Here is a 27,264-nt window from a genome sequence, read left to right on the forward strand (position 1 = left end):
ATATGGGAAGGCCTGGCTCTGGTCCCTGCCTGTCAGGCCTCCCTCTTGCTCTCATCGCAGCTTTGCACTGATGTGAACGACACTTGACTGCGTCTCCCAGTGGCCAGTTCTGGTGAGTGTAATCCCTGTGCTGTGTTTTCCATACAGCAACCCTGACTTGCGGAGAACCGAGCCAGTCTTGGAGAGCCCTTTGCAGAGGACCAGCAGTGGCAGCTCGTCCAGTTCAAGCACCCCCAGCTCCCAGCCCAGCTCCCAAGGAGGGTCCCAACCTGGATCACAAGCAGGGTCCAGTGAACGGACCAGAGTGCGAGGTAACGCTTTCTCCTCCTGCCGTTTCCCCGCTGTGTCGCTTGTAGCAGAGCCGGCCACGGGGACGAGAGTACTTCCTTCATTCTGGCCCTGCATGACCGCCAGCTGGGATGTTCTAGATGCCCCGGAACCGTCCTCAGTCTCTACTGTCTCAGCAAAGTGAGCCCCCATCTCCCGTTAGATGTGGTGGCAGGATGTGGACTGAATCCTGCCTAAGCATAGATCCTGCTGTTTTCTAAAGAGATGAATATAGCATTTGTAATATCTAATTACACCTAATTAATAAGATTAGTAGAGCAGAATATTAGTCTTATGCTAAAATATAATCACCAGCTCATTTTACTAGTTGCCATAGACTTCTTTCCATCCCATAGCCTCCCTGTGGAATGGAGGATAGTGACCCCGATGGGCTTCCACAGCTGTTATCTTCCTGAAACAGACTGCCACCTCTTTATTCCCCCGAGTAACTGTGGATTCAAACTGCTGACCTTTTAGTTAACATCAGGTTAACCACCATGCTAGCCACCTCTGCTTCCAGTTCCATTTGCATTTGATTTCCTCATTGAGGACTCCCCCAGGATCCTGTATCCGGAGTGCTCAGGCATTCTGAACATAGTGCTAGGTATTTCTTGACAGGAGATCCAGTAGGACCAACCAAGTGAATATACTTGGAAGAAATGAAATTTTTTTACTTAAAAAATGTGTTTGGGTCATCAGATAATTCTGATGGTGTAGAGAGCTAAAAATTGGCCTCTCTAAACTAATAAATAAGGATGATGGGAAAGGAATTGATGCCTTTGAGCTGTGGTGTTGGAGAAGAGCACTGAACATCCCATAGATGTCCAGGAAAATGAACAGATAAGTCTTGAAGAGGGTGTAGCTGGAGTGTTCATTGGAGGCAAGAATGATGAGGCTTCACCTAATATACTTTGGACATGTTACTAGGAGACGCTGTTCCCTGGTGAATGGTGTGGTGTTGGGAAGGGTGGAGGGTCGGCGAAGGAGAGGAAGACCCTCAACCAGGTGGATAGTCACAGGGACTGCTGCGATGGGCTCCTGTGTGTCAGGAAGTGTGAGGATGGTGCAGACTTTTGTTCACGGAGTCACTGTGAGTTGTGCTCAACTCGACAGCACTTAACAACAACAACAACAACAAACATTTAAGTCATTCTTCATTGTGTGCTTTTCACTAATGAGGGTGTCTGGGGGGGTGGAAATCTTAATATTGTTTAGTTAATTATACATGAAAACACTTGGTGACCAATTAATCAAACTTCGCCCTTTTCTGAATTACCTTCTTCCAGAGACAATTTTGCTTCTAAGTGGCAAAAACCATTACTTTTAAAGAGCCATTTGATAAATATTCATTTATCTGCAAATTATCCTGCCTTAGGAAGACCTCCAGTTTGTTATTTTCCTCTAACTTTGTTCTTACACACACTTATACCTTGTGTCCTAACCTCCTTTAAGGCAAATTAGTAAAATCCCTGAATTTCCATTTCTAAAATGTTGACATCTGCTTTGTGTTTAATGTGGATGTGGGATGCACTGTGGGCGCTCTTCAGTGCCTTTTCCCAACTAACACAGCCCACAGCTATGAATGCCTTTGTTGCCTTCAGATATCTATTATGGAGCTCATGTGGCCTAGTGTCAAGAAGCTGTGCTGCAGTCCCAAAGGTTTGCAGTTCGAGGCCACCAGCTGATAACATTTTTTTAAATGAGAAGGCTTTCCCTTTCTAGCAAGTCTATGCTACCTGCATCAACTACAATCTATTATTGGACTCAATCAGTATCTACATCTTGAAATACCAGATATTGATAGCTACTCTGAAGCACTGATGTCTTTTCCTCAGTTACTACCTCAGAATATGTGTAAGGATCCTCAGAACAGTGTCACTACTATTTTCTATTACCTGTGGAATAAAACCCAAAGACTTTGACATGGCACATAAAAAACCCCCAAATCCTCTGTAATTTCCCCGTTTTGATTTTCCATCCTGATCTCCTGTGGCCTTCCTCCCCACCTAGGCACTCACACTTTTACCCTGCATGCCTCTGTTCTAGACAGTTCCTTCAGTAGAGGAAGCCGTTCTTTATTTTTGGCCTAAAAACATCCATAGTTGGTTTCCAAGACCATTCAAATAGAATCTTGCAGATCAAGTGTCAATGACCATTCCCTCTGAATACCCTCTACTTGCTAATGTCTCTCACTGGAGGATCTCTTCATACCTTATAGGCTGTTGCTGTTAGCACGAAACTCCATGATGGTAACACCTCTAGCTCATCTATGTAGTTGCAGTAGTGCACAGTAAATGCCTAACACATAATAAGAACTCAGTATTTGGTAAAACATGGGAATCGTTATTCTCATCCACTCATTTATTATGCCTCACTGAAGTATATCGCAGATCCTATGTGGAAAAATAAAGATTATCTTCCTAGAGGAAGGAAGCGAGGGAGGGAGGGAGGGAGGAAGGAAGGAAAAAAGGAGAGAGGGAAGGAGGGGAGGAAGGAAGGAAGCTGTCCATTTCCTTACCTTCTTTTTTATTTTTCTTAGCAGGCTAATGTGACTTAAACCAAACTAAACCTACTACAATTCAACTCATAGTAAGGATATAGGACAGTATTGAACTGCCTGCCCCCTAGGGTTTAAAGGCCAATTATCCCCTCAGGTCAGTGAGTTCAAAACACCATGCTGCAGCTCAGCACCGGATGTTTTCGGCACTGGACCCCCAGGCCTTCTCTCATCTCATCATTCATTTTTAAGTCTTATCTTCTTTAACTCAGCCCCCAGTAAAACTCTGGTTTCAAGCACATAAAACTGTCAGACTGCTAATACAAACGTCTGCCGTTCAAATCCACCAGCTACTCTGCAGGAGCAGAAAGATGGATAGTCCCATCCCATAAAGAGTGACAGCTCTGTACAGCCAGTGAAGATTAGCGTGTGTTGCAGTCAACTCCACGGCTGTGAATTGTTGTGGGGGATTTTGTTTTGTTTGGGTTCTTCATTGTATCACTACTCCAGTCATCTTTCTGATATATCCATAAAGACCACTTGAAAGCAATGCAGAAATTCTCCTTACCTTAAAATGCTTCTCCTCTACCTGTCGTTGTTGTTGTTGTTATGTGCCATCGTGTAGCTTGCGACTCATAGCGACCCTATGTACAAGAGCTCTAAATGCTGTTCTATCCTGTGCCAACCTAGCCATCTCAAACACACTTATTCCCACTGCTCCAGTCACAGAATCGATTCATCTCATCGAAGGTCTTCCTCTCCTTTGCCGTCCCTCCACTCTGCCAAACATGATGTCCCCCTCCAAGGACCAGTCCCTCCTTGCAACATGCCCAAAATATGTCAGACGAAGCTTCAGAATCCTTGACTCCAGGAAACACTCTGGCTTCACCCGCTCCAGGACAAACCTGTTCTCCTCTACCTATAAACCAAAAAAAACTGGACCAGTTGTCATCTTGCAAATTCTAGCTCCAGTGGCCCCTGGCGTATCTAAGAAGAACCATTCACTTAAGGGTTTTCAGTTGCTAATTTTTTGGAAGTCCATTAGTAGGCTTTTGTTATCTTGCATTTCTAGGTGGACTCAAAGTTGTAACCTTTGGTTTAGCATCCAGGTGCCTTAACTGTGTGCATCACCCAAGAACTCCTTTAGCTCATAAAAGGAAGGAGTACACTCTGTAGCTTCCCCATCCTTGCTCTGCACCTGAATGCTGCTCTCTGTCCCTCTTATCACCAACACACCTTTCTGCCTGCCCCCGCCACATCCTTTCTTCCACAAAGCGCCTAGACAACCCCTTTCTTGGGTTTGAAAATCATTCTACCAAATGAACTAGCTTTGTAGGGTTTTCCATAGAATGTCTTGCTATGTAGTATTGTTCCCTTAGGTGCTTGGGAGTCAACTATGACTCATGGCAACTCTGTGAGCAGCAGATTGGAAGCCTGACCCATCTGTGCCCTCCTCACCCCCTCCCCCAGGCTCAAGCCCGTTGTTACCCGCACGGTGTCAGGCTTTCATGTTAAAAGTCTTCCTCTCTTTTGCTGACCTTCCCACCTATCCCAGCATAGTTCCTTTTCCCAAGAACCAGCTCCTCCGCGCAATGTACCCGAAGTATTTTGGCTGTACTCTTCATACATGTTGTTGTTGTTCTGTACCACTGAATTGGATCAGACTTACAGTCGGCCCTTCAGGGAGCTTTCAGAGACAGGGAATCCATGAAAGGAGAGGAGTCAGCCATAAAGGAGAAGAAACCAAGCACGGAGTCTCGGCTTGAACACTGGTTTAACAGAATGATAGAAACTAGGACTTGAAGAGCGTGAGTATCAGCTCAGCCTGTATTTTTCCTGAGACCGTAGGCCCATTACATCATCTCTCTAACGCCAATTTTCAGCTGTAAACTAGGGAAAATAGTGCCGTGTCGTTGGGTTGAAGTGAAGCAATCTTGAGTCAGTCAATTCAGAGAGAATTTATTACCGTGCCTGACACACACAGTGGATGTGTGGTAAATGGTGGTGGCTGGTAGTAACGGTTTTTCTTACTTCTAGTGTCTTCCAGGGGACAGGCCTAGATGTATCTGCCTGATTTTGTTTGACCATTTAAGATTATTTCTCAGAAGTGTCCACTGAGTGATGCTGAAGGGCTAGCACACCACAGAGGTCGTGCCCTCGCCGCCTGGGCAGCTGTTGATCTTCTTGGCCTTCTGTTTTTTTCCTCTCTCCAGCCAACAGTAAGTCGGAAGGATCACCAGTGCCCCCCCATGAGCCTTCCAAGGTCAAACCAGAGGAGTCTAGAGACATCACCCGACCCAGTCGACCGGCTGTGAGTGTTGTTCTTTCTTCAGGGTTTTGTCCTCTATTATGTTACCAGAGACCCCAGAGGATAGTATAATTGGGGATACACTCAAAAATGTGAGGTGGGGTGGGATGGGGGAAATCACCTTGGTTAGTTAGAACAGATACTCAAAGCCTCCAGAGCAAAGCTGTGCACGGTGAGGAAAACCTGACAAACAGGACTTGGATAGCCGTGTTGACCTCTATCTGTACTTTGACATGTTTCCCATCATTAGCAGGTCTTTACAAAATAAAACAGGTTAAGAAATAACTCATAGTATTCCATAATTCCTAAACATCAGATTTTTTGCTGGGGGGGGGGGAAGATGTTGAAGCTTGAGTACTATCCATGTGTTTCTCTCATATTTTTTTTTCTACCCTTTCCCCCAATTTTACTGGGAGCCAGACTCTACTGTAACACAACAGACTGCAAATAATCCTTTTAAAAAAGGGGGTTAATAAAAACAGAACCATGTAGAAGCAGATGTTTTGCACTTAAAGATTTAATTTGGACTGCGTTACTGTACATTTATTTGGAATTATCTGAGAATATTTTCTGTGAAGTAAATGTGAAATCTTTCTTATTTGCATTTCAAAGTATATGTATATATATATTATTTCTATATTGTGTTAAAAATAATAGTAAGGAAGATTGGCATCATTTCCGGTTTAATTTCTCTTTGTATTTTGTGTATCACTTTTGTACTAACATTCCCATTTTGCATCTAACTTGCTTCCCTCTCTTCTGACTTTTCTCTCTCCCGTGGATTCCTCTGGACTGGGCTCCTCTTTGCCTCAGAGCTATAAGAAAGCTATAGACGAGGTTAGTATCACCTTTTCTTGATCCTGCTTTTGTAAGATGTAAATAGAAAACTGAATGCCTGCTTCAGCGTTCAGAATGGTGGCCAGTGGGATCACGGGTTCAAGTTGGCGTACGAGCTTGGAGGAGAACCCTTGCATTGGAAGCCAGCCCCAAGCCCTCAGAGGCTTTTCTCCTAAGCCAAAAATCTCACTCCTCCATCGTTCCAGACTGGCTAACAACGTATCATACTCCCTCTTTGTTGTTGAGTCAGAACTGACAGACACCCATCAGATCCCTGTCTTTCTCCCAAGGAGCAGCTGGTAGATTTGAAATGCCTACTTTTAGTTTAACAGCTCGACACCTTACCCACTAGGCTACCAGAGCTCCTTACCACCAGCCACTCGTGCCTCATTAATGGCATCTCACTCCAGTGTCTTCCAGTAGCAAAGCCTAAGCTCTTCACCTGCACTCACCAGTCTCGGGGGGAGTCAGTTCTGGACGGTTTTACTAACAAAAGAGACGTCGATTCTGGGGCACAGCAAATCTATAGCTGGTGATTTGTGAACGAGTAGTTACTGGGTATTGTTAGATTAATTTTCTGGGACGTTAACACCAGCATCAGCAGCAGCATCGACTTTAGTTAATGAATCCTGGTGAGTTAAGTGACTTTATTTCCTTAGAGCTGGAGACGTTTTTCCATTAGAGAAATATATGACTTTGTCAATCGTAGGAAGCTTGCAAAGAGGGATGACAGCCTCTTGGCTATTTGTCAGACCTGCATGAATCCAGCGTAGGAGAATTTTCTTCTTAACAGTCCAACCTTGCAAAGAACCGTAGTGCATGAAATCTGATGCTCACCATTCTGGCTCAAGGCTGTTGCTCTGCTGGGCACTATTTTTACAAGATCTCGGGAAGGCACTGGCTTTGCGACCAACAAGCTGCATATATGTAACCCCTGGATCCCCAATAAGCCTTTGGTTGAGATGAAGCCACTCAATCCCTCTGGACCAGAATGTCTGTATCAGAGATGGGGGTGAAAACACCTGCCCTGCCTCGCTCACAGGGCTGTTTAAGCCCCAGGAGTCCTGTGAGTGGGCGCATTTTATGCAGTACACACTGCTGTGTAAACCCAAGAGCTTGCCATGGCTTACCTAAGGCTTGGGCCTGAGGCTTGGAGCTGTTTGGCAGGTGGGAGAAGCATGTTTCTATGAATCTCATCCTCACTTTCAGAATTATGGCCCCCTCGATCTTCAGAGTGATTCCGAAAGCTATGACCGTGGGTTAAGTTACCGCTTGTAAAGACTAAGACTGCATGTCCGTAAAATGTGGGTGGCATGAATATAGGAAGAAAAAGTAGAAATGATTTCAAATGGCTCTGGGCCACTGCTTTATCCCCTCACTCACAAAGAGTTGGGCTAGGGTCATCACAGTTGTCACCAAAAAAGTTGAAAAAGAATACGATAATCTGGTACCATGGCTGCTTACAGAGTGACCGTGTGTGTACAACTCAGAATGATTCTCCTGAGTCCACAGATGGCCTTGGCTGTGGCTGCCTTGAGGGAAATGGTGCTTGTGGATTTTATTAATCTAAAATTTTTATAAACTTTGTAGATTCTAAAAAAGAGAACTAAAAACCCCACATTTTTATGCACTATGTCAGGTTAAATAAGGTTTTATGGTTGGGACATCATAAGATCAAGTTGATTGAAAAGCATTACTTCAGAGAAGCTTCTTCACTAACTGTGACAGAAAAATCTTCCCATTTTGCCCTATTTGTTTTTTAGTAATGCCTCTCACATATTTTCATGCTAAATAGCACTTTTACTCTTTCTTTTTTTAATGCTTTTTGATTCTAGGTTTGAGACAGTCAAGCAATAAATCATCACTAAGACTCATTATGTGGAGAAAATTGGTATTGTTAGAGAATTGAAAGTATGAAAATGGATCTGAACCCAGTGGTGTCAATTTTAGACCATGTCAATTTCCTTTTTGTTAATGTAAATTGTTCCAGAGGGGATAGAGAAGAAATAAAACTTGAGCTAACTGCATAAGCTGTTGGCAATGGAAGATTAATTTTCTTTGACTGGGATCTTACTTTTAAGTTAGTCATTATTGTTACCTTGGTATTTTCACGGATGTCTCATCCTTCAAGCTCTAACCAATTAAACTTAAAAGGAATTTGCAATTATTTTTAATGTTTCAGTAAAGATAGATATTTAGAAATATGGAAACAAAAAAATTCTAATTAAAAGTGAAATTATAAAGTAGGTAATAGTTTTTAAATGCTTTTAAATACAATGTTGAGAAAATTGTAGGCAAATTTCTTCAGAACAATGGGCTTTGGACCAACTGAATATTTCCAAAGAGCTTGTATTTTTTTTCTTTGTAAATATCTTTTTCTTATTTTGAAATGTCAGAGATGAAGAAAACCGTGCCATGGGGAAAGTGTATCATAAATTTAAGTAAATTCTAGCTAATCTTATTATATTTGATTCAGATTTATTGACATTTGAAATAAGGTCTTTTAAACCATATTCTCTCTTTAAATTAATATAGTAAAATTTCTTTTCTAACACACCACATTTTAAATGCTGGTTATATGCTTTGATGAGTTTACCATGGTTTTAACCAGCAGAATCTACAAAATAAATTTATCTAATGTGTTATTATTTGACTGGTTCCAAGAGTTAGAATACCATTTTCCTTTGAAAACCTTAACAAATACCTAAACTATATTTTTGCAGTGAGCTCAAGTATAGTATATTCTTCAGTTTCTTTTCCATGTGTTAAGGATAAGTACTGGCAATTGTTAAGATAAAATAACAAAGCTTTAAACACAGCTACTAATTTTTTTTTCTGGCGCATTGCTGCTAAAAAAGAAAGAAATCTGCATGAAATTCTATGTTATTGCATTCCTTTTCTGTAAGAATAGATATTATGTTTAAACATAATTGAGCATTTTTTTAAAAAACAATTCTCTTTTCATTTGCATGAATAGGACAAATATATCTGCTGAGATTGAGTCTAGTGTGTGTGTATACATCTGTGTATGTGTGTTTGTTTACAAGTCCTAGCAAATGTGCTTGTGTTTCTAATGTGTAATTTGACTTTTCAGAAGCTTCCTTTTTCCAAGGGCTTCATTTCACTTGAGTTTAGGACAAATTTAAAAGCCCATTATTGCTTTCCATCTGATTTTTATGAAGTTACTACCGCAACACATTGAACTTCCTAAATTTTTAGAACCAATAAAATACTTGGATGTGTTTCTTCTCCTTGTCTTAACTAAAATACTACGTCTGTGACAATGAAGAAACACGCTGACTTGTTGCCTTCTCAAAATGAAACTATGAAATTATAATTAAAATGCATAATAAAAGAAAGATCTAGTTTCATGATGTACACCATGATTTTTTTTTTTCTTTAGCCAGTTAGGATAGCTTATCAAACACTATTTCAATTACCTAAATTGCTGTAAATCCAGTATCCGGTAAATTGGACCAATGCATTTCTGGATTTAAAGAGAGAATATGGCTATAAGAAAACTATGGGATTTAGTCTTTTTCAATAAGTTTCTCTCTCCCTGATCCCGTCTCTCACTGAATGCTCTGACTCCCACACGGGTCACTAATATAGGGAGAAATGGTAAGACTGATGGCAAATTGCTTCTGCCTCATTTGCATGCTGTGCGCCACGGGCAGCCTCTCCCCTGTGAACAGAGCGGCCACGCTTGTGCAGATCTGCTTCCCTGTGCACTGCTCGGAAAGCATGTCGATTCGAGGGTAGTCAGACATCCAGCCTCCTGCCTGCAGTCTGCCTGGTGACTCAGCGCCCCCCCATCACATCGCATAAGGCTCAAGGTTGCAGCACGCTCATGGAAAACTGGAAAATGATCCCTTCCTTTTAGCGTTTGCACATTCATCTCCCAACTCTCAGTCAGGGTTCCTGCCAGGTGACTAGCATTTTAAACAAAAGGAGGCACCCATCCTTCGGGAGGAGAACCTCCTTCCCTCGCCACCCCACCCTGAGTACCGCAGCTCCGTGGCTGTATGTACTTTTCAGTGGCACTGGGCTTTGAGGTTGGCCACCATTTGATGTGAGGCCTGTGCTGTCCAGGGAATGATGGCACACTAGATGAATCACTGTCGTAGCGGGAACCTCGGGAATGGCTCTGTTCTGTGACTGATGCTTTGGTGCTGGATTTGTGTATCACAGCATTCAGACTCAGGCCACAGCCATCACTGTGGCTTGGGCAAGAATCCCAAAATACTGGGGCACAAATTTGAAATCCCATGTATTTCTCCCACCAACTCTGTGGGTGACCAACTTTCCCTCCCCAAAAGAAGATGAGAACTCAGTGTCTGTATATATGTGTACACACACCACTCACATACACATAACATACATATATATTCAGAACGGAACAGCGTCAGTCTAGCTATTGGTTGTTAATGAAGTTTAAATTGATTTCATCTTTCTTTTCTAGTTTCTATGCGCTACAAACATCTTTTTTCTTAGTTCCATGCAGTAATTATGTTCGTAACAGTTCTATTTAGAGCTTTTCTTTCTTTTCTTTAAATTTTTTTTCTTGTTGCTTAAGCTGGAGCTCTTGACTTTCTGAGAAATGTAACTTTGGTCCTACGTGAAATTCATGTGCTGAACCAGCTTTCTTTTTTTCCTTTTTGTAGGATCTGACGGCATTAGCCAAAGAATTACGAGAACTCCGTATTGAAGAAACAAACCGTCCGCTAAAGAAGGTGACTGATTACTCCTCCTCCAGTGAGGAGTCGGAAAGTAGCGAGGAAGAGGAGGAAGACGGTGAGGGCGAGACTCATGATGGGACGGTGGCCGTCAGCGACATCCCCAGGCTGATGTGAGTGTGGACCGGGGGCCAGCGGGAGGCTTTGGTCATGATGCTGCGTCATTTCTGTCCAGTTAACTCCACTCCTGGACCGTCTAAAACTAATAGTACATACGTCTAAGTCATGTTCACAGTCAGTGGTGTGTTAGGGCCATAGTTGTGGTGGTCATGTCCGTCTGTCTCATTGAGATTATCCCTCGTTTTGCTCTGGCCTTCGCTTTACCAACCGTGGTGTCCTCTCCTAAGGTAATGATAGCTCCTTCCTGATAAAGGGGCCAAGGTAACCAAGGGAGGAAGTGGCTCTTTCCACTGCCTGAGTGGAGTCCCACTCAGAATGACCTTCCAGTGAGTTTCTGAGTCTATGTCTCTTCACATAAGGACACTGCCCGTCTGTCTTCATGGAGCACCTGCCTGTTGATTCTGAAATGCTGACATTTCTGTTCGGAGTCACACACATAAGGTGCTATGTCACCAAGAACTGGGTCTCCAGAACAGGACAAGAACTATCACTAAGTATGAGGTAGTTTTAAATTCTTTATGGGGTAAAGCTTATTTTGGGACATGGTTTTTTTTTTCATTTTAGGACATGTTAGTTCTATAACAGTGTCTCTCACTGGACGCATCATATAGAATATGTGACATACCTAGACCTGTATTTGCTTCGTGGATTTATTGGCACTGGATTGATTAGCCCTTTAGGGACTTTCTTGGTTGTTTTTTTTTTTTTTGAAAGCTTAAAAAAGCTTTATTAAGGGAGCTCCTAGGGAGGATTCCTTGGTCTGGGGAGAGATCAAAACGGGGGAAAACAACACCCTAAGGTGGCTTGGGGCAGGTTTTTATAGTAGGGTCTTTAGGGAGGGAAGGAAGGGACATTCCATTGTGGTTTAGCCTGTTGGGAGAGGCTGTTCACCCCCTTTGTTGACATGTTGATATTCTTTGAATCCTCCATTCTCCCCTTTGACCTTGGTCTGAGCCTGACATCCCAGCCTCTTCAGTGAGAAAAAGGGTGATGTATATAGCTACTTCCTGCTGAACACGGGTGAAGATCTGGGGCTCAGAGGCTGGACTGGGTTGGCCCGGGATCAGTAGCCAGGGGAGAATATGGATGTCACAGCAGTGGGTTCACTGTTAAGTTGGTCATTTCTTTTATTCTGTGGCCTTAACTGCTGTGGGGTTGTCACGATGACTGTGTGAGGTCTGTCTTAGTGTGGTTGAAGAACTTTGAGTACATGCCATTTGATGAGGATGGTGTCTTCTGGGGCGACTCCAGTTGTTTGGTCTAGACATTCAGGCAAGGGTCTGGTTATGCAGCAGTCTGTGTATTCTCGTAGTAATTGCCGTTTGACGTCTTGACACCATGCAGCTGGTAGGTTTAAGAGAGAGATTGAGGAGCACAGCACATGCCCCAAAGGAGAGTGGAGGCACAACATGCCTTGATTCCTCTCCCAGGTTTCACACACCAGATGTTAGGTCTTCGCACTGAATGTAAGGCCAAGGACTCAAGGAAGGGACCAGAGAGAAAGAGGGAAAGCTCACTTTCTTGGTTCTTATTGTCTCTCAGGTAAGTGATATCAACAGCCAAGCTGTTGGTTCACATGTCTCCTCAGAACTGAAAATATGAAATGATGGGTAGTGGCATTGAAGGATTAATATTAACATTGTAAGACATTATACTCCATTATTTCTTTCTTCTCAATAAAGAGATTTTTGTAGACAGTGTAGGTTATCAGCCCAAAAAAAGATAGCAAGAGTTTAGTAAACTTGCAAGAAACTTCAGATCCTATGACTTTTCTGTCTCCTAATTATGCTCTGGTGGCTGTGAGTTGTGCTGCCAACCCAAAGGTATGAACACCATACACACCAATCAACTCAAGGTGCATCAGAGCCCTAGTGATAAAACCCAAAACCCAGAAGGATCATAAGAGACAAAATGAGAAACATAGACATAGAAACTCTAGATTGTGGCATAAATATTATTGCAAATATAGCTAGAAATGCACAAGCAAAATCAATAAGTAATACCTTCTAAAAATCAAGTCCATGTATGCATCAAAATGTGTTCTTTTTTTTAATTTTTAAATGCAACATATATTTTTTACAGGATATTCTTCCCATTTTATTTTCCCCCCATTCATTCATCGTTGCATATTTTCCTCCCTGCCCTCCACTCCCCCTCAGTTCACTTTCTCTTTGAAAAGAAGGAGGGGGGGGGAAATTCTTTCATTGTTATACAATCCCCTGCCCCCTAAGTCCACAGTCCACTTTACTATGCACTTTTTTTCCTGGAATCTTGTCATGAAAAGAATACTAAATCATATACCCCTTTTAAACAGCTCTCTCCCTCATCTGTTTCAATGCAGTATATTTAATTTATCCCCTCTTTTCTTATGTTCCCCACAAGCCCAAAGTCAGTCCCATTTTACAACAGTGGCATTATGCAGTATTTGTCTTATTATGACTGAGATATTTCACTCAGCATAATGTCTTCCATGGCCACTCATTTTGTATAATATTTCATGAGTTCCTTGTTTTTCAGTGCAACATAGTATCCCATTGTGTGAATATACCACAGCTTCTCCAGCCATTCATTTATTGATGGGCACTTGGTTTGTTTCCAGCTCTTTGCTATTGTGACCAAAGCAGCAATAAACATGGGTGTGTGTATATCTGCTCGGGTGGTGGTTATGGTTTCTTTAGGGTTTATTCCCAGCAGTGGAATTGCCGGGTCAAGTGGTATTTCTATTTGCCACTTTTTGAGAAAGTGCCATACTGCCTTCCAGAGTAGCTGCACCATTTTATACTCCCACCAACAGTGAATAAGGGTGAAAATAGAGCTTACAGACGAGGAAGAAACAAAAGATCTGCCTCCATCTCACATGGTCTTTCCAGTTCAAACCAACGCATTCACATAATCTCATTCATACTCCTCTCCTACCACAAATGAACACAAAACAGCGTTGGCCTGGCTGGCTGTGTTGGTCATCATTACACACAGAGAAGATGCCATTTCAGGTCACAGATGGCTGGCCTGCCCACAGAGGTTGGAGGGACAGGCTGGCCAGTCCTCAGGGACATCTCATTCATTGATTGACCATCACTGCATACAAGTAATCCTGACAGCAAATTCAATTAACGAAGCTGGAAATCAATCCATCTTGTTCTTTTACTTCCGGTTCCCCAGTTAGTGACAACCATAAATATGCTAAAGTATGACATTTCCAAACAAATGACTTTAAATTGTTTTTCCAAGAACAAGTGAAGTTGTTCTACAGGCAAAATTGCTAATCGAGAACATTTCCACAAAGCATGCTGGTCCTGTTGCTTTTTGTCTTGACTCAGCACTGGGTACTAATTCTTGCAGCTGTTTTGCTTTCCCTCTGAGCACTGAGCATACAACTATCAGGATGCGTTTGCACCCAAGATGAACTTCAGTGATCAAATTTAAAAGAGTTTTAAAACTTGTGTACTATGCTAGGCACAGTACTGAGGTCTTGAGAAATTCGAAAGGTGTGCAGATGGCTCCTATCTTCCAGGAGTTTGTATTCTAATTGTAGAGCGACAGTTACATAGTGAACACTGTGTGTTAATACAAACATTTAGAAGGGCAGCCTGTGCCAGCCTCAGAAAAAAAAACATTTGGTTTTCAACCTCCGTGTCACATTTTTCAGCCCTGGTTAAGGACTCAGCAGTTAACAAAAGGTCAGCAGTTTGAACCCAGCCACCACTCCTGGGGTAAGATGCAGCAGTCGACTTCTGTAAAGATGATAGCTCCTGAAACCATTAGGACAATTCTTTTCTGTCCTATAGGGTCGTTTTGAGTTGAGATGACAATGGGCTTTCATGTATCATGTTTTGCCAAACATTAATGTTCACCCTGCCAACCCACAAGACAAATGTATGACCTTTGTCCAGGGCAAACACCTCCCACCCCAGTTTACTAAAATGCCCTGAGTCATCTGTGCCGGGCTTTTGCTCAGCTGTTTCACATACAGTTCACCTTGCCTGCCTGCTTTAGAAATCACATCCTTTACAGTTCCATCCACAGAGGTAGCACCAGCCCCCTCCACCAGGCTGCCTCTGCCCCTTGGATGTGTTCTAGCAGTTTTACTTCGTGTCTCAAATCATGATATTTCTGACTCTCTCCCTCTGTGGACTGTGTAGCATTGGGCCTTATTAATGTGTGCGGATTGGATTTTATTAATCCCTCTGGTCTTAGCACCTTGCATGGTGCCCGGGCTATGGTTTACATTCATCTCAATAGAAATGTAATAGCAGTCCTTGCTTCAAAGAGCATATAGCCTAATCCAGAGGAAAGATATGGACGCAAATAACGGTCATCATGAGAGAAAAGGATGTGGAAGATACTAGAATTCCAGGCAGACCCGGAAGGCTGAGTTTATTGGGAATGCAGGGTTTATGTAGGGAAAGATGTCTTGACTAGTGGAACCAGGATGGGTGTGGGCTCCATGCAACTGCAGAGCATCTTTGAGCTGGAGAGTAAATGATCTGATCAGTAAGCTGTGTTCAAAGAGGGTTAATTCTGTAAAATGTTTTGGAAAGAGGACAGAGTAGAGAATGTGAAGCAATTAAGTGAATTTACTACTATAATCCAGGTGAAAAATAAGAAACCCAGAGTATCATGGGATGATTTCTAATGGAAGCAGTATTTGACATGACTTCTTGAAGATTTAGCAAATAATGATTGATTAAGGAACATTTAAAAATATTTGATTATTACTGTAATCCCAGAGGTGCATGGTTCGAATCCACCAGATGTTCTGCTGGAGAAGGAGGGACAATCTCCTCCTGTACCAGTCAGATCTGATTTGACGGTACACACAAAAAAATAATAATAAAATAAAAATTTTATTATATAGTGGTAGGGAGTTGCACTGCCAACCCAGAGATTCATGGTTTGAATCCACCAGCTGCTCCTTGGGAGAAGATGGGCTGTCTCCTCCCATGCAGTTTGCAACAATGAGTCAATTCCAACTCAGTGACAGTGTGTGAGTGAATTGTCAGAGACAGGCCAGCCAACCACCCAGAAATGCCACCAGAACCTAGTGTCATCTAGGCAACTTCAACCGTAATCATCCTAGAGGACAGAGTCAGACTGTCCCCATGAGACCTCCACGGCTTTGATCTTCACAGGAGCATGTGACCTCACCCTCGTCCCCTAAACATTTGCTGGGTTCAAACTTCCCACCTTTTCATCAACAGGCACGTGTTTAACTGCATTGCCGCCAGGACTCCTAAAAGGAGATGTGTGAATAGAGAGATAGAGGGAGGGAGGGAGAGAAGAGAGTGTGTGCGTGAGAGAGACAGTGAGTTTTACTCCAAGTTAGCATACATTTATTTCTGTATTCATGTAAAAAATAGATGCTGTCTCTTCTGCAACACGCCTGAGAAACTTCATGCTATTAAAAAGATCCATTATAAAACAGTTATTTCTTAGGAATATGGTGCTTTTGGGCTCAAGTATGCCTGCATGCATTCTTACCACCTTTATTTTCTGTTGTTAAGATCAACGTTAACATTTTGTGAGCCTTATTTATTTATAGCATAAAATAAAAACATAATGCAATGTATTTCATTACCGTGACATGTAGATTAAAAGAGCACCTCCAAAGCACGCTCCAGCCATTCAGACAGGTAGCCATGAATGCCAATGTTAAAACCACTCAGTGTGCTGTCTGCATATGGGGCTAGCTTCGTATGTTGTTGTTGTTGTTATGTGCCATCGAGTCGTCTGTGACTCATAGCGACCCTATGTACAACAGCCCTAAACCCTGCTCTACCCTGTGCCAATCTCCCCATCTCTGACACACACACACCCATTACCCCATTCACTGAATCAATCCACCTCATAGAGGGTCTTCCTCTCCTGCGCTGTCCCTCCACCCTCCCAAGCATGACATCCCTCTCCAGTGACTGGTGCCTCCTTGCAGGTATGTCAGGCGGAGGGAGCTTCAGAATCCTTGCCTCCAAGGAGCAACCTGGTTTAAACCTCTCCAGGATGAACCTGTTTGTTTTCTTATGTAGAGTAAAAAAAAAAATGTATCTTGTGCTTTTACGTGCCTTTAAAGGCATATTTTGTAATAAATGAAGTGCATTCCTCCCATATACCTCTTGTATCAGAAAACAGTAAGATGAGAGAAAAGAACAAAATGACGATAGTGATTCCTTAGACACATGATTCCACTGTGAGAGGTTTTTATTTTATGTCGATAGTCTGAATTTCCAGATGAGCTTGTGCTACTTTCATAATCATGGGAAGAAACAAAACATCATAGAAGAGGAATAAGAGGGGGAAAAGTCTGCAAATTTATTTACCCCATTTCAGGGAGGCTGTGAAGAGGCATCCTTGTGGACTGTTGTTTTTGTCCATCCTTGGAGTCTAGCTGTAAGAGTATCTCCCTTCAGGCAGCACCTGTTTTGCTTCAGAACAGCATGCATACATACCGCACAACTTGACTGTTTGCACCATAGTTGATTAATTGCTGATTAATTAATTAATTCTAGCAAGTATTGCAATCTGGACTACCAAAACCACTGAATGGCTTTCTATTCTGTTCTTCATGCGCGTAGTAAATCTGATTCTGCATCCTTGCCTTCAGCTCTTTGCCCTCCGCTGTTCAGATTCCAAACTGATGGATAAAGCCAGACGTTTTACCCCGGCCATGCAGTATCCCTGGCTCTCCAGGTCTTGGCATAAAAAGCCTATAACTGGCTCCCTAATGCCCACGCTTCCGCCTGAGATCATCAGTTCATCCAAGTATCTTGAATTTTCCAGTGTTTTTCTTTTCTTGAAATCCCACATCCCCCTTCCATCACCCTGTCACCCTCACCTCCCTCCTGCCTTGTGTTTGGTTATTTGTTTTCTATTTTTGTGTTTTTTTTCTGGGTGCTAATCTCTTTAGTGATGAGAATTGTGAGCTTTTTTCTGCTTTTATATCCCATCTACCCAGTGCCAAACCAAAGGCTTATCATCTAACAGATGCTCAATAGATGTGTATTGAATTGAGTTGAATCAGTCCCTCCAAGAACACGTTGACAAATCAAATTACAGGGAATTACCATCCTCAACCTGCTGCCTAATTGCAGTGACTTTCCTGTCATTTTCTTTTTAATCAGTGGAAGGTTTTTGCCTTTTTTTTTAACATTGTTTTGTTTTGTTTTGTTTCAACCTGTATAGGATTTTGAACAACTAATTTTTTCCTACTCCGTCTCTATAGTGGAATTTTATTATTATGATTTTTTTTAGAGTAGGGAATGACATTCCTGTAACTGAAAATCCAGGGAGAATAGAATATTGTGCGTCCAGCCCCCCAGCATCTCTACAGGAGGAAGGGGCGACCCCTCCCCTGTGTTTAGAACCTCTGAAACCTGCCATGGAGTCAGCTGTGAATTGGTTCTGGACCGAATGGCAACGGGCTTAACTTAACCATGAAATGTGGGAGTTGTTTAAGGAACCCTCGTTCTAAATCACAAGGGAGAAGGAGATCACTCACCTTTCTCCCCTGCACAGCAGGTGGTGAAGTCAAACCATCTGCCTTTGGGTTGGCAGCACAACGTCTTACCCACTAGGTCACCAGAGCTCCCTCTGTTAAAATCACAGAACGGTAATTAAGCATCGAGCAGTCATAATGATTCCGCAGTTCAAAGCACCACAGTTCCGCAGCTAAGGATGGATTCTGCAGTTCCGACTGCTCCGTGGAAGGCAGATGAGTGAGTCTGCTTTCATCAACAGACCTGGAAATCCCCTGGGACAGTTCCCTCCTCCCCTGAAAGGTCGCTGTGAGTGACAAATGACCTAAAAGCAGTGGATTTTTTAGATCTTGTTTTAGCCTTGTTCTTCTTGTTGTTATGTGCTATCGAGTCGCTTATGACTGATAGCGACCCTGTGTACAAGAGCCCTAAATGCCGTTCTATCCTGTGCCAACCTCGCCGTCTCAAACACACTCATTCCCACCACTCCACTCACAGGATCGATCCATCTGTGTGTTCCATTTCTTTCTCAACAATGTCCAATTTTCCTACCTTCATGCTTCTCACATCAGTTACCATGTCTGTTAGTCCAAATGATAGTCTAAGTGTGCTCTGTTGTGCATAGGGTTTTCAAAGGCCTGTCATTTCGGAAGTGGATGGCCAATCCTTCTTCCTGGTCTGTCTCAATTTTTAAACTTAGTATTTCAGTTTTTATTGGTTGCTTTTCCCCCTATTTTATTATCAGTAGACTTTATATTTTAAGACAGCTTTCGTTTGGTTTTGGTTGGTTTTTTGGGTTTGGTTTTGTTTTTCATTAGAAAGTTAGTCGATCATTCAGAGAAGTCCATGTAACTATTTCCACTGTTAACATCTTACACTAGCGCGGTGGTTGTGGTGTTGTATACCACTGAGTTGGAACCAACCCATAGATGACCCTCCAGTGGATTTTCAGAGACAGTCAATGGCATGGGAGGAGATTGTCCGCCTGTCTTCCATAGAGCAGCTGGTGGATTCGAACCATGTGCCTTTGGGATTGCGCATGAGCCCATATTGTTCCAGTATTATTCACAAAGATACAGAATTCATTCCATTTTCCCCCCTTAATTTTGATCAGCAGCTCATTTCTTCTTCCCCTGAATTCTTTTCAAGAAACCACATTTCATTTGGTTGCCATAGGCTTCTTTTAGATGGGATGATTTCACTGGCTTTCCTTGTCTTTAACAATTTTGACCATTTTGAGAAGTTGTTACCGGTAAATGCTGTTGAGTCAGGTGTGACTCTTAGTGACCCTGTGAAGAACAGGTCTGAAGCTGGTCCGACCCTGTCGCGTCCTCGCCTTCTCTGATATCCTTGAGTCTATTTCTACAGCCACTTTGTCAGTCCCTGTCGCTGAGGACCTTCCTCTCCTTTGCTGACCCTCCCTCTTTCCAAGCATGGCATGCTTTTCCGAGGAGTAGCGTCTCCTGACAACATGCCCAGAGTCTGTGACGTGAAGCTTCTCCATTTATGTCTCCACGGAACACTCTGGCTGCACCTTCTCCGAGAAATTTCTGTGACAGTCCGTAGGACACTCAGTGCTCTTCTCCAACACTGTAACTCAAAGGCATCGCTTCTTCTCCTGTCATCTTTATTCATGGTCCAGCCCTCAGATGAGGCAGGCGACGTACTGGTTAGTAATCCGGAGGGAGTGTCTCTTCTGACCCAGAGGCAGTACCTCCCTCGGCCTTTCAGCTCCAGGACAGCAGGGTGGACCAGCTCCTCTCACGCAGTTTTCAGCTTCTGGAAACCTGCTGAACGTTCAACTCGAGATCAGTTCTGACTCTACAGCAGTGAAGATGAGTTTTATTCCCATGATTTAAACCAGGCTGGTGAGTTTTTATGAGGAACATCATAGAGGTAAGTGCTGTATTCATGTCAGGAAAAGACAGTATCGAGAGCTACCGTCCGACCCAGCAATTCTACCACTAAGTATGCACCACACAGACTTGAAAGCAGAGATTCAAAAGGGACGTTTCCACAAGTGTTCATTGCAGCACTATTTGCCGTAACCGTTCATTAAGAAATGAATGGCTGAACGGACGTATGCACACCCACGTTTATTACTACATTACTTACAGTAGCAAAGAGATGGAAGCAACCCAAGCCTCTTCTCTGCAGTCTCTTCTATCCGTCTGAGTTGACAGGATGTTTATTTTGTTCTTTAAATTATAACCCAATTTTCTTTTCTTTTGATGTTCAAATTATTTGAGCTTTGTTAACTTAGAGATCTTTCAGTTGATCCTTGTGCCCTTCCCCCCCATTTTTATTAATTTTAATAAACATTTACAGAGATTTTGGATTTCCATTCATACATTGTTGCACTTTTCTCCCTGCCCACCCCTCCCCACCAGTTGGCTCCTCTCTTTGAAAAGAAAAAGAAAAAAAAGAATTCCTTCATTGGTATACAATTCCCCATCCCCCCGACCCCCCTTATGCCCTTTTGACATCAGTTATATGTGTGTATGTGTGGGACAAAGATAGAGAGAACATAATTCCTTACTTTTTAGTCCTATAACATGCTCCAGACTCAGCTTGTATATTTCCTGAGATATTCATAAAAATCCATCATTCATAAAATCCACCATTTTCCCAAGGAGCCCTTACTTCTTCTGTTGAGGAAAGTTACCTGAGTCGTAGGCATACCTGTATGCATAATTGCTATAGAATGTGCTTGTTGTAGGACCATTTAGCCTACAGAGCAAAGAAATAGGTGTGTGCATAATTGATTAATATCTTAACCCAGTTACCCAGAAATAACGGAGCTCTGGTGGCCTGGTCTATAGTGTATTGTGCTTTTAACTCAAAGGCCACACCTCACCGAGGAATTAAGTTCACTGTGGCTGCAAGGTAGAAAGATAGTGATCTCCTTCTGTGCAGTTTACAGCCTTGGAAACCCAGTGTAAGCTCAGCTTTGAGTCGGTTCTGACTTAATGGCAATGGGAGAGGCCGGTAAATACATACTTCTCTATGTTGTTGTTGTTGTTGTTATGTGCCATCGAGTCGCTTGCGACACATAGTGACCCTGTGTACAAGAGCTCTAAATGCTGTTCTATCCTGTGCCAACCTAGCCATCTCAAACGCACTTATTCCCACCGCTCCAGTCACAGAATCAATCCATCTCACCAAAGGTCTTCCTCTCCTTCGCTTCCCTTCCACTCTGCCAAACATGATGTTCCTTTCCAAGGACCAGTCCCTCCTTGCAACATGCCCAAAATATGTCAGATGAAGCTTCAGAATCCTTGACTTCAGGGAACACTCTGGCTTCACCCTCTCCAGGACAAACCTGTTTGTTCTCCTAGCAGTCCATGGTATATTCAAAACTCTTCTCCAGCACCACAGCTCAAAGGCATCAATCCTCTTTCTATCAGCCCTATTCTAATACATTCCCATGTGGATCATTCTAACCTGAGCATTCTCACTCTTTAAGTGAGAAACTTGGCTACCACCATCCACTTTACCTTATTGCTCAATTCCTGTGTATACATGGATAGCAGTATTAGAATGTTACCCTGTTTATCAACTAGATTATAAAGCTTATGTGCAGATCCTTTTGCCTTCAGTCTCACATTTCCCATTCCTATTTCCAAAGTGACCGAACTCAGCTCTTTTTCTCCTGTCCCATAAAATAACATTTGTGATGTGAAGTTAGATTCTTTTGTCATAGTCTGCATTCTTTCTTGAATTTTTTTAAAATCTGTATACTTTAAGTTTTACTCTTGGTTTTGTAAATTTCTATGAGGAGTCTAAATAGAATTTTCAATCCTATAATAACAGCCAAATTTCAAGAAAAAAATTTTGCACCCCCTTTTCGAATTTTAAAATAGAATCGCGACATTAGTTATGCAAGGCGTATTCAACATGCCAATAAATATCTTCACAATTAACTGCTTATCAACTTAAAGAATTTTTTTTCTTTTATGTTATATACTATCACGTCAGAACAAACTCATAGCTGACCCTCCAATGTGTTTTTGGAGGCAGTAAATTGCGTGGGAGGACATTGTCCATCTTTCTGACACAAAGCAGCTGGTGGATTCAAACCTTGTACCTTTGATTCGGAAGTGCATTGCCTTTCCACTAAGCGCCCAGAGCTGCCTATATTTTAATGTTGTTGTTATTGATTGCCTTCGAGTCGAGCACAACTCATAGTGACCCTATGAACAAAAGGCCTGAAGCCCCTCTACGACCATCGGCATATATCTGCCAGCTCAGTCTGCCCTCAGCAGTGGAAGAAAGACTCCTAGCTGGTGGAGAAGTTGCTCCCCTCTTAAAAGAGATTGGCTCTTGATACAAAATTCATTTGTTGAGCTATTTACTGAACGCGGTGTTACCTCAAACAAAAACTTAAGTAGCTTAAAAAGTACATGTAAAATAGAACAAAATAAATGAGCGAAGAAGTCACTCTTTTTTTGGCTTATATGAATATTAGTTGTTGTTGTTGTTGTTGTTGTTGTTGTTGTTAAGTGCCGTCGAGTCGTTTCTGACTCATAGCAACCCTCTGTATACAACAGACCTAAACCATGCTCTATCCCGTGCCAATCTCATTGCCCCTGACACACCCATCCCGAGTACCCCAGTCACTGAATCAATCCACCTCATAGAGGATCTTCCCCTCCTGCGCTGTCCCTCTACTCTACCCAGCATGATGTCCCTCTCTAAAGACCTGTCTCTCCTTACAACATGTCCAAGGTATGTCAGACGAAGCCCCAGAATCCTAGCCTCCAAGGAACAACCTGGTTTAACCCTCTCTAGGATGAATCTGTTTGTTTTCTTGGCAGTCCATGGTACGTTCAATACTCTTTTCCAGCACCACAGCTCAAAGGCACCAATTCTCCTTCTATCCTCCCTAGCCATTGTAATAATATTAAATACAACTCCAACCAGAAAAAAGTTGTTCCTCATAAAAATTTGTCATAAATGGAGAAGTCCTGGCAAATAAAGTTGAAAGTATGAAAATTCCCTCAGCAGAAACATAGTGCTGGTGAAGACATTCAACAAAAAAGAAAACTGACAGTGACTAGTGCTATACAGTGTGAAACATTGTAAAATGGTACAACCACTCTGGAAGACACTTTGGCATTTCCTAAAAAGTTGAACAAAGAAACGCTGTATGGCCCAGCTATTCCATTCCTAGGAATATATCCCGAGGAAATTAGAACGGAGATACAAATGGTGATCTGTATATGAACATAGAATCAGCCCACATGTCTAACTGCAACTGAACAGATTGAGAAATTGTGGGGTGTTCACACAGTGGAATACTATGCAACACTCAGGAGCAACGATTTTGAAAAATACTACATAACTTGGGAGAGACGAGAGCATTATGCTGAGTGCACTCAGTCTCATGAGGACAAATACTATATAAGATCATTGTTGTAATAATAGAAGGCTAACTAGTAAAACGTGTGTGGGACCCAAGGGGGGAAGGGGTGGGAGCAGAAGGGTGCGCGTGGGAAGGCGTGAAGCCTCAGAGTTGCATGGTTTGGTGGGTGGAGGGAGAGGGTGAAGGAAATGGGAAGGATCTGGCAGGGACCTGAAAATATTGGGTAATGATGGGTAAGCCGCAATGGTGATTGATTTTCTAAAACATCATGTAGGGGGATGACTATACGAAACGCAGTAAGAATGAAGAGTAGTGGGAAACACAACTTCGTGAGCAAACCAGTATAAAATTTTCAAAAAGTCAGGGTGATAATAGGCATAGAACAATAGTAAGTTGTTCTATAAATACAGTACATGCTAGTGATTGTGTTAAACACAATATAAATGAAGGATTGGATAAAACACAATGTATGTGAACTAAACACAATGTAAACAAATTATTGTGTGCAAACTAATAAAAAACACATAAACAATAACAACCAGTGGAGGGTCACTGCCAACTGGAATCAAATAAACAAGGAGTGTGAGTTTTTTTAAGACACACTTACAGACGTACTTAAAAGGATCTAGGGCTGAAAATATGATGCACAACAGAGTATTGTTGTTGTTGTTATGTGCCGTTGAGTTCTTTGCGACTCATAGTGACCCTATGTACAACAGCCCTAGACCCTGCTCTATCCTGTGCCAATCGCACTGCCTCTGACACACCCATCCCGATTACCCCAGTCACTGAATCAATCCACCTCATAGAGGGCCTTCCCCTCCTGTGCTGTCCCTCCACCCTCCCAAGCATGATGTCCTTCTCCAAGGACCTGTCCCTCCTTACAACGTGTCCGAAGTATGCCTATATACAGAGTATTGTAGAAACATGAAATATTTTGTGAAAATAAACCATGAAAAACTCTTTTTAAAAATAGAATTCATCTGATTTACTGATCTATCAATATGGCATGAATTCTATTTTAACAATTTCTTTTCCATGACTCTGGTACTTTCATAATAATTTTCCTTTCTGAGGGTGAAATACTGAAAATTCTTCTTCAGAGTTGTTTTCTCAAACATTTCATTTTTATCCCAGATTTATATTCATTCAATGTGCTGCTTCTGTAACTTCAAAGTAAGTGTCTTGCTGTCTGTAATTGCCTAGCCTCACCTTCTCATCTTCTACTCTTTCTCCTTAAGATGAAAATAATCCTTGAGTTAGTTCTTCTCTGCCCCTGAGAGATGTCAGAAATATGGCATTCTTCTTGCTTCTTGGATTGAATCAAGTCACTGCACTTATTTTATTAAAAAAAGACAAGAAACAATTGAAAAGAATAAATGCTAACAGATGAGTTTAGTGCACGTAGCAAAAGAAGTAGACCTTCCTCAGTATTTTTCCTGTGTTTTGCAAAGCCCATTTCTCAGGTGTGAAAGTAAAACAACGCTCAATACTGCACTGAGTGCTTCCTCTTCCAGAAGCGAGGGAACCACTGGCCCTGCCTTTCCCTTACCTTTCTGGGTACCTAAGCAGGAGGGCTCCGTCATGCGAGTGAGGGATTTCACCTGGTTGTCATGTTGTGCTGCTTTCGTGGGCCATCATAGATCAGGCTCTCAGTGTACATTACAAAATGTGACCCAGACTCCAGAGGACCATATGGGCCACAGATCAGACCGCCGCTTGCCTGGTTCTAGGTCATCTTCTCATGACTGAACCCGTGATTTTGGCTGTTATGCCAGTCTGACCAAGTGTCACCTGGTTACCAGCACTGGACAGGAAAGAGGGACAGAGGAGTCTGCTTAGGGAGCACTGACCTCCTGTGAATTGTGTTTCTTGTTGTTGTTGTTAAGGGCCCTGAGGTCACCTGTGATTCACAGAGACGTGTGAACAGCAGGACTGACCCCTGTCCTCTCATGGTCTCTAGCATGTGCCCGCCCGTTGTTAGAGTCAGCGTGTCAGTCTATCAGCTTGAAGTCTTGCTCTCCGTCTCCGACCCACTACTGTTCCCAGCATGATGTCTTTTCCCAACAACTTGCCCCTTTTAACAACATGTAAGAAAGATAAGAGACCAGGTTTCACCAACCTTGTCTCTCTGGAACAACTCTCATTCTTTTGGCGGAGCAGAGACTATTCAGCACACTTCCCCAGCACCACAGTTCAAAGGCATTGAGTCTTCTCCCATCATCCTCATTCATTGTCTCATTTTCAGATGCACAGGAAGCAAATGAAAAGACTCTGATGACTTGGATCAGGCACACCTTAGTGATTACACTGACATCATTACTCCTTAGCCTGTCGGAAAGCTCCTTGACAGCTTATTTTCCCCATGCAATCTGACTCCTAATGGTGGTGAAGTCATCTGCAAACAGTGGTGACAGTTGTGCAACTGGGAAGCATTCTCTATGTCGTTACACTTTCAGTGTAAAAGCTATTGGAAGGGAAAGTGTATTGTTATATATTATTTACACCCCCCCCCCACACACACACACACACACAAAATGTCATGGGGATGAGAAACCAGTGTTCCCTAAACGTCCATGATGAATGTTGTTTCTTCCCATCTCAGACCGACAGGCGTCCCCGGGAGCAATGACCAGTACAACGTGGGAATGGTGGGGACGCATGCGCTGGACACCTCCCACGCTGACACCTTCAGCAGCAGCATTTCAAGAGAAGGAACTTTGATGATCAGAGAGGTAAGCTGGTATAAAAAATACTTTAGAGAAGTGTGTTTCTTTTTGTTGTTGTTTTGTTTTTTATTTTAAGAAATCATCTATTAATCTTTGGCTTTAGTTATTAGTGAGTAAATTTGAACAATAATTTTACTAGCAGAACTTGTATGAGTATGGATATTATCCTATCACTGACAACATGTTGCTGTTGTTGTTGTTGTCATTGTTGTTGTTAAGTGCCGTCGACTCACAGGCGACTCATAGCGACCCTGTGAAGGAGAGTCCTCGACACTTGAGTGCCTTTCATCCTCTCTCCAGGTTCATAGGGTTTCCGAAGGCAAGCTATTATGGAAGTGGATGCCACTCCTCCTTCCAAGCTGACAGAATTATATTTCAGGATAAATCCTGAGATGTTCTTTTTTTTTAAATGAATGTGATGTGATTTCTCTTGTTGTTCCTATTGACATATGAGAGTGTAAATGCCACTTATTTCTATTATTACATCAGTTCCAATCTTCAAATAAATACTATTAACTCAGTCTTGCTCACATGTCTGGGTCAAGCCAGTACAGATTATAGGAATATAAATCTGATGGGCAAATTAACACACTTCTAAGTCGCAATTTTCCAAACTATATAATGGACATTAAAAATAAAAAATCATTGTGTAAAAAAGAAAGATAAAAAAAGAAAGCACATTTCTTAAGTGGCAAAAACAGCGTTTCCACAGAGAGTGCTTACGGCATGGATTTTAAGCCTGGGGAACGAGGAGAGGAAGAAGCTGTCTGCTAAATGGCTGAGTGATTTTAATCGCCCTCCTCCTTCGCTGCATCCTTCCCAAGCGTTTGCAGAGTGACTTAATTACAGTAGGCCAAATTCTTCAGTGGGAGCCGT

The 27,264-nt window shown here is 42.5% G+C and overlaps 1 protein-coding gene across 2 annotated transcripts in view; it reads left to right on the top strand.

The window, feature by feature from the left end:
- TNIK (TRAF2 and NCK interacting kinase) overlaps positions 1–27,264 on the top strand; it is a 533,511-nt gene that overhangs the window by 466,943 nt on the left and 39,304 nt on the right. Inside the window, exons 17-21 of one of the 2 annotated variants that reach the window (XM_006890356.1) lie at positions 148–311; positions 5,038–5,135; positions 5,946–5,969; positions 10,634–10,818; positions 26,265–26,394. In XM_006890356.1, the coding sequence (XP_006890418.1) occupies positions 148–311; positions 5,038–5,135; positions 5,946–5,969; positions 10,634–10,818; positions 26,265–26,394 (601 nt within the window). The remainder of the gene's footprint in view (positions 1–147; positions 312–5,037; positions 5,136–5,945; positions 5,970–10,633; positions 10,819–26,264; positions 26,395–27,264) is intronic. The other variant, XM_006890357.1, reaches the window with a different exon arrangement.

Source organism: Elephantulus edwardii, unplaced genomic scaffold (assembly GCF_000299155.1).
Source record: "Elephantulus edwardii isolate Elephantulus edwardi_28Jun2011 unplaced genomic scaffold, EleEdw1.0 scaffold00088, whole genome shotgun sequence".
NCBI classification, from domain to species: domain Eukaryota; kingdom Metazoa; phylum Chordata; class Mammalia; order Macroscelidea; family Macroscelididae; genus Elephantulus; species Elephantulus edwardii.